The sequence below is a fragment of the Anopheles gambiae genome, chromosome 2 (genome assembly GCF_943734735.2).
Source record: "Anopheles gambiae chromosome 2, idAnoGambNW_F1_1, whole genome shotgun sequence".
Lineage (NCBI taxonomy): Eukaryota > Metazoa > Arthropoda > Insecta > Diptera > Culicidae > Anopheles > Anopheles gambiae.
The window spans coordinates 16852960-16860958 of NC_064601.1; the positions used below are offsets into that span (position 1 = coordinate 16852960).

General features: G+C 52.6%; 1 protein-coding gene across 4 annotated transcripts in view; it reads left to right on the top strand.

Moving 5' to 3' along the window:
• The first annotated feature begins 445 nt into the window (after positions 1–445).
• LOC1269375 (uncharacterized) overlaps positions 446–7999 on the top strand; it is a 9028-nt gene continuing 1474 nt past the window's right edge. Inside the window, exons 1-4 of one of the 4 annotated variants that reach the window (XM_308006.6) lie at positions 446–663; positions 4653–5215; positions 7433–7716; positions 7796–7999. The exon at positions 7796–7999 is cut by the window's right edge and continues 1474 nt beyond it. In XM_308006.6, the coding sequence (XP_308006.5) occupies positions 4951–5215; positions 7433–7716; positions 7796–7999 (753 nt within the window). In that variant the 5' untranslated portion in view covers positions 446–663; positions 4653–4950. The other 3 variants (XM_003436000.2, XM_061643438.1, XM_003436001.2) reach the window with 3 other exon arrangements.

Sequence of the window (7999 nt, forward strand, 5' to 3'; positions counted from 1 at the left end):
AAATCGTCTACGTTCTAAAAACAACATTGTTCACGGGTATTTTTTTGTTTTCGAACTGATGCAAATCAATTACTTTGTAACCTTTGCACAGTAAACGTACTATTAGCCACACACATTACATACTTCGTCGCCGTTCGATGGTGCTACGCCAACGCTTATGGAGGTATACTAAAGCTGTCTCATAAAAGCATTACCATAGACTACTTAAAATTATCCTTAGCGAGTAATTAGCAAACTCGTGTTATCTGCAAAGTAAGCATCAAAATGGAGATGATTTTAAAACGCTCTCAGCACTACTAATCATCGCTTGTTACAAATTTTACAGCTGACAACTTTACTGCTTTAATTATATTTTATTTTACTTTTTACAACCTCATAACCCAGGCCAGACCCCGAAACATTATCCAGCGCCGTGCCAAAGGGCCGTAAAGGTAGTAGGCAAAACCTGCACCGACCTGTTGCAAAAAGGGCTTTGTTTTGGTAAATTGTAATTACAACAGCATCGATTACCGTAAACAGTTGTACAGAAACTAGCGTGTTTGCTACGCCAGCTCGTTAGAACTATTTGTTTCCCCGGGCTGAGTAGCTATATTTGAGGCAGCGGGAACGTTCCATCCAGTCAATCTTGTTTGTGCGTTTGCTAGTGCCGGACGGGTGTAACCAGTGAGTAACAGTGGTTCTTATCTGGGTGCGGCATCACACGGGACTCTTCCATCTCCTGCTACTAACAGTGTTTACTACTGCTCGGCCTCAACCCTGAAGAAGAAATCGGAAATTGGAAATTCATCTTTTTGTGTGAGCAATAAGTGAAGGATAGTGTTCGCGATCGTTCATGTCGGAAGATCTTCATTGCCGATCGAAGAAAAAGCTCTCATTTTTGGACAATGATTCGGGGTAGTCGCGTTGAAATCAAAATGGTAACAGCACGACCAGACGACTTCGTCCCATTATGGGCTATTTCCAAATTATTTATTATTCGCGCACAGCACCGATTACATGCAGCATTGGTATTGTTTTAAAGAAATTTATTCAAACCCAATTCTTCTCCCGCCGACCACGGTGGCACAAAGAGACGGCAGAAACCCCGGGACATGCCACACAAAACATTGCCAAACCATATCGGCCATTTATGCAATCGCAACGCGACACCACACGCATGTCTGTGGGGGGGGGGGGGGGGGGGGGGGTGACATAATTTCGCCGCCAGTCCATCCTGTTGCGGTTGCGGATTTGGCGGCGCGCACGCGCGTGCGCTCGCGCTCGCGCAATTACGAATGTCACGTAAACTTTCTTTTCAGCACAATCAATCTTCCCTAAACCGATTGCATCATGCGTGTGTGTGTGTGCGCACGCGCACACGCTCAATATGAATAATAATTGGGTGTCTGGGTGCCTGGGGAAGACTGCAAATTGCCAATCGCTGCACCGTAGAGCCTCCCCCGTGCAGCCAGTAAAGTAAAGCTTGCGCCGCGCAGTGGCGTCGCACATTGCACATTCAAAAAGCTTCGCTGACCCCATTCCTTCAAGGCTAGGCCGGTTTGGGGTGAGATTTACAGCGGGTGACAAAGGAAAAGAAAAAGAAAAGAAAACGAAACTTCAATCTTATGCGTTGCAAAAACGGCAAACAGCCAGGACACTCGGGGCAGTATTGCAGCCGTTGCACCATCGCCGAGGCTGGCAGTCCCTGACCAGACACAACATGGCGCACTGCGGGTCAAGCGCGTACAACCGATTTGGGGTCAACAGTTAGGACCGGAGCCTGAGACCGGCCCGGGAGGCTCGAAACACAGGGGCAAAGAGGACGCCCGAAAAGTCAGAAACTTCCCAACCATCCCAGGCATTCGGGGTGGGTAGGGGGGCTGTCCGACTGTCGCAGCGAACCTGTTTCTAGAGCGTTCTCCAAATTTCGTAACACCACCACCAGGCCCAGGCTCGGGTAACCTTTTGGCCGGTCAAGGGCTTTTGTGCCCACGATGCTGCTCCGTGACATTTCGGTTCGGGTTTCGGAAAGCTATCCCCAAGGGTGATGATATGTGATTACCATCAGTCTAGTTGAGCCGCCAGGGCGCTGCTAAGGCGCCGTTCGCCTGTAAGTCTTTACCATCACAGTACATTGACCTTCCATTTCCCACTTTTTTAAAGGAAAACTACTAGCAGCAAGTGGGGCCAAGTGGTCGAAGCTTTCCCAAAAGCGCCAACGACATTGACCGACCGGCCCACCACAGCATCCCAGCAACCGGTGTGTATCTGTGTGTGTGTGTGTGTGTGTTTGTGTGCGGCGAGTGGCTCTGGCTATGATCACTTAGAAATGTGACATTCAAGGCCCCAATGTCAAGGTGGCCACCATGTCATGTAACACACACACACAAACACACCCGCTGAGCTGCTCGCTTCCTCCCTTCGCTAATCCGTAAAAGCGTAAGAAGCAGAAGAAGCAGAAGACGCATTAGACCCCCGACCGGCCCCAAACAAACAAACAAACGCAAGAGCGCAAGAATGGCAGCGTTTCCCAACGATACAGCCAAACAAACAAACAAAACAACAACAACAAAAAGCTCGCTTTCTATGCCACACACGTGAAAGATAAACAACATTCCCACATTGCCCCCAAAACGGAACCAGCAACCACCCCTTCGGGCTGTTTGTGGGGTCGGGGAAGGTCACGGCAAGGAAGTAAACGCCAGGGGAGGATGACCGGGGTGGTGAACGGAGGAGGGTGCAGATGACACCTACTACCAAAAGCACACACCGACACACACACACACACACCGACGGATACATTGAGGAGATTTCGATTGATGTGAGATCGTCGACACGGCGAAGGTGAACAGACCTCGCCGACCTGCGATCGCGCCACGGCAGGTCGCTCCGATCGTCCGGTGGGTGGGGTGAGACGCCGCGCCGCGTCCAAGAATGTGGCTCTCGTATTGAAGTCAAGTGCATTTGATGCACACACACACGCACGCACACGCGTACATAATGCCCGCTAACAACGCGGCGTCTAACGGCGCCAAACACGCGGTGGAGATCAAGCGTGTGCGAGAGAGAGAGAGAGAGATAGAGAGTGTGTATGTGAGACGCACGCTTACGCGGGAAAAGAAGCGAGAGAGAGAGAGCGCTCGCTGTCCAGCGCAGTCGTGCAGAGTGGCAACGCACCGGTGCGGCGCACCGTTTTCGTTCGATGCCCTCTCCGTGTAATTTCAAGGACGCACGTGGTTTGATGGTTTCGGTGGTTCAGATTCACACACGCACACACGCGCAACCCCGCAACACGTATGTACACACAGGGGAAGGGGGGAAGAACACTACTCTCCGGTCCGGTTTTCCAGTCGTGGCTTTCGTGGGACGTTTATTCATAGTTTACTAATCAAAACCACAGATTAAACCCCTTTTTTTGCTCTCTCTCTCTCTCTCTCTCTCTCTCTCTCTCTCTCTCAATCTCTTTCTTTCTCTCTCTCTCTCTCTCGCTCTCTCTCTTTCTCTCTCTGTCTCTCTTTTTGATACATCTCTCACTACCATCCTACCCCTTCACTCCTTAATCCACATTGCCCTGCGATAACGAAGCGCGCGGCGTGAATGTCACGATGCGCGCGGCATTACGCACAATTCACGCACCGGTGAACAAAGCAGGCCGAGGGAAAGCAATCGCACGCAAAAAAAAACCCGTCGGTCTCTCTCTCTCTCTCTCATACACACTCACACGCAAAAGCACCGAAAAAAGTGGGTTATTGTGGTGCGGGAGCGGGGGAAGAGGGAACGGCGAAGAGAGCGTGCGTGTGTGTGTGTGTGTATTCGACTCGGCCGCTCGGCGATAAAGCACACACTACCGAAATGCGCTAAGTACACCCGCAGTTGGGTCTGCGTTCGCTGTGGCGCGTTTCGGTTGTGTGTTGCGCCGCCGCCGCTCTCGCCAGCCATCGTCATCGTCGTTGCCTACTACGAATGCACGAGCGTGTGTGTGTGTGAGTGTGTGCGCTGGCTCGCCCTGCCAAAGCTTCGCCGCTTTCGGCTTCGGCCATCGGCGGTGGATGCAATAATAAACACTTCGCTGTCAGCCTCCGTGGCCGGTGGTGTGCACTTTCCCTCTCGTACTTGACGGCCGTACCGTCGTTCGGGGCCGTGGTCTCCGCTTTGCTGGTGTAGTTGCATCCCCGTTCGCTAGTAGTAGTGGTAGTAGTGGTAGTTACTGGTGCCTGGAACAGTACGGTACAATCGGCACACGTGAACGCACCCGTTCGGGACGACGGTTTGCTGCTGTTTTGTTTCCCCCTTCGTTCGGTGAGGCTGTGCTGTGAGTGAAATTGTGATGTCCCACACGACGGCGTGACGTATTGTCGTTGGTCAAGGACGTGGAGTGTGTGCATGCTTGCGTGTGTGTGTGTGTGTGTGTGCGTTTCGTTCTCGGTTGGCGCGGTGTGTGCGCTCGCCTCGGTGCACACGGCCATTCCGCACACCCGCAAACACAGCACCGCGGACCGTGCCAGTGTCGGTTGCACTTTCCGTTTGATGGCATTTAAAGCGTTCGAAAGCGGTGCAACTACAGGGGGGAGTGTAAAGAGACACACTAACAACCCCCCACAAACTCGCCATGCATCCAAGTAATCCATGGATCCGTGTCCATTTGTGCGTACTCTCTCTCTCTCTCTCTTTAGCGGTGAGTGATTGAGCAGCAGCAGCAATAACCGCCAAAATACTACACACTACAGTGTGTGTGTGTGCGTGTGAGTTAATTTTGCGTAATTTTGATGCGTGTGCGTGTACCTGTGAGTGAGTGAAGTGTGTGGTAAGCGAAATAGGCAAGTGTGGCTTTATAAACACAAACACACCCACCCGCAAAGACCAGCAAAAGCAAAAGCGATTCCGGTTGAAGCGAACTTGCCCCAAAACAAACAGAAAACAAACGAACAAACAAAAAGCCCCCGTTCTCCCCCCTATCGTCGCCGCCTTCACATGCAAGCCCGCACAGCCGTCAGGATGAAGCAAGAAGTGGCGGTCGGCATGTACGTGGACGAGGATCGGGACGTGTACATGATCGAGCGGAAGGACACGATCGTCGACATCATCCGGATGCAGCAGAAGGCGGGCCTGTGGCAGACGCTGTCGGTCGACCTGGTCGACTGCGGGCCGGGCAGCCGGGAGGGCGACAACTACATGTCGATCATCAAGCGGGTAAAGGCCCACTGTAAGGCGAAATCGGTCGACGGGCGAAACCACGGTAAGTGAAGTTTGGAGGATTTGAAGAGGGAAAAAAGAGGGAATTTCGTGCGTGTGAGTGTGTGGAGTAACAACAAATCAAATGTTCGTTTGAATTTTAAAACATGAAACATGAAACCGTTTTTTGTGTGACTGCGTGTGTGTGTGTGAGTGTGTTGTTTTTTGTTTGCTTCAGCCCATCGCCCCCTTCTTGTACGTGTGATTTTACATTCCACCGCACAACACCAGTGCAGCTGTGTGAGTGGCCAAAAGAACGCGTCGGCTCGCACGTAGAACACAACCTAACCGCGGCCACCCAAGTTCTAAGTTGAGCAATGACCGACCTTCACCGGGAGCTTTTCTTTCTTTCTCACTCTCACTCTCTCTCTCTCACTCGATTGCACTCTATCGCACGAGTTCACACAACCCACCGGTGTGCAACATCATCGACCGGGTGCAATAACAACGCGGGGGGGGGGGTTTCCTTCCCCCTTTTTTGTGTGGGCGGGCGGGATGCATCGTGCAGATAGAGCCGGGTTTTCACACCGTAAAGAATGTGCATTGGGCGGAAGAGGAAGGCTCTCTTACCCATCACCTCCACTACTACTACTACTACCACTACACTCCTCACTCTGCACACCTCCTTGGCTCGCGAAGAAAATGCACCGCGGTGGAGACGCCCAGTAACTTTTGAAGTTTGCGTGAAAGGGACACACGAATGCACGGGAAAGAAAGCACAGTTTTAAATGGCCTTCGGGTGCAATGTGCCGTTTAAAAAAAAAAAAAAAGGGAACCCTTTCTGTTTGCTTCCTCTGTACGGCTGGTGCCCGCGCAAATGCAATTCGTTCTCGCACGGTGTTGATGCAGGTCTTGGCGAGAAATCGATTCCTCTCGCGCACACAAGCGGCGGTTCCGCTACGAGCAGGAGCGAATTTTCTTTCAATGTCAAGTTCGGCGGTGGAACGGAAGCGACAAATAACAATGCACTGGCACACATACAAACACACACACACACACACACACGGACGGGTGTGTGATTCAATGGCAGTGAAATGCAACGACCTCGGTTTGGCGCCAGTAGCCCGCTGCATTTGTTCGATATGAACCATGCAGGAGGGGGGGAGGGGGGGGGGGCGGGGGGGGTTGGAAGTTTTAACGATTCCACCAGCAGCCCAGATGAGTCATTCGGGGTCGAACCAGTCACTCGAACTCGGTATGGAAATTTTTAGAAAGAAACTGGAAATTTTCTGCTTGTGCGACTCGCTGACCTTTGCTGGTATTAGTGCACTAAAAATAGAATTTAATCTTTTCGTTTATCTTTAACCTTCTACCTTTCAAAAAATAGGCCAACACGGAATTGCTTTGGCTTTGTTTGTTCTTTAAGGAAAATGGCGAAAGAAAAGGAGCAAAAGAAAAACCACTTCCATTGAAGAACCACCCATTGGCAAACCCCACCACCTGCACATGCTGCATCGGGAGTGCAACTGCAAGTACAAGCAGGACGCAAGACCCTCAAACCCCATGCGGCACCCCACCCGGTGTTATCGATCCACGAAAAGGGGAAGCCACGCGGGCACCGAGGCGTTTTTCTCCCTCTTTTTTTCTATTACATCCACCGTTTGGCATTCAAAGCGCAAGATTAATGTTTGCATATGTGCACCAAAACTAGTTCATCCCCCGCGTAGCGCCGCCGCTTCTGCAACTTCTTTCTCTCCCTGCAAAACGCAGGGGGGGGCGGGGGCTTGTCCGGGCAGTTTGCCGTCCACCTCGCTGCGTGAGCGGACGAAATTTATTTCAAGGTTTTCTCTAAGCTTAACCCACTTTGCCGACTGGGTAGCGGTATCAGTGGCGGCGCACACAACGGACGCGTTTAAATAGGTTAAAGCGCATCGGCTTATTTGTGCGGTTGTACGCACGCGGGTGGCTGACGCGCAGCGGACGAAGGCTGGCCCGAGCAATTGATTCATTCACCACCGAAGTTTGCTTTGGCATTGCCGATTCGAGTCAGTCAGTGAAGCAGTGAGTCGGAGTTAGAAAATGCCTGCATCTCCGCTGCATCGCACAATTGCGCATCGTGCGCCCAAAACGTCACTGCGTGCGCTCGTCGATGCGTGCGTCACTCGCGCTGTGCGCTCGCTTTGTGCGCTAATCCCACCGCCCTACTGCGTAGCGGTTGCAATACCCACAGTGGCCTGCTCTAATCGTTTGCCAAACCATTCTCCCCTCTCCCTTTTCACAGTGTTTACAATTTCGCTGATTTTTAAGCGTCAAATCACCAACCCGAACCGGCGCCGGCTGTTCCGGTGCGATGCCGCGTTCGAGAACGAGATCACCGCGTACGCGAGCATCGTCCCGGTGCTGCAGCGGATATCGCCGTACGATCTGCCGTACCCGAAGTGCGTGACGGCCGGCAGCGACGAGCACGGCGATCGGATCGTGCTGGAGGATCTGACCACGAGCGGGTACGCCATGCTCGATCGGCGGGTTGGGCTGAGCTACGAGCACTGCATCGCGGTGATGAAGGTAAGTCTGCTGGGGGGGGGGGGGGGAATCAAAACCAACCTTTGCAACGGACTAATTTTGTCTCGTAATCCCCACCCAGGAGCTGGCGAAACTGCATGCCGTCTCGCTCGCGATGAAGCACGCGCACCCGCACGAGTACGCCGACGTCTGCTCGAAGATACGCGAGATCGTGTACTGTCCGGAGGCGGCCGAGTTCTACACACATTCCCTCGAGTCGTCGCTGCGCGGCGCCCTGGACAGCCTGCGGTACAGCAACGGCGAGCAGGGCGAGCTGGACGGCCCG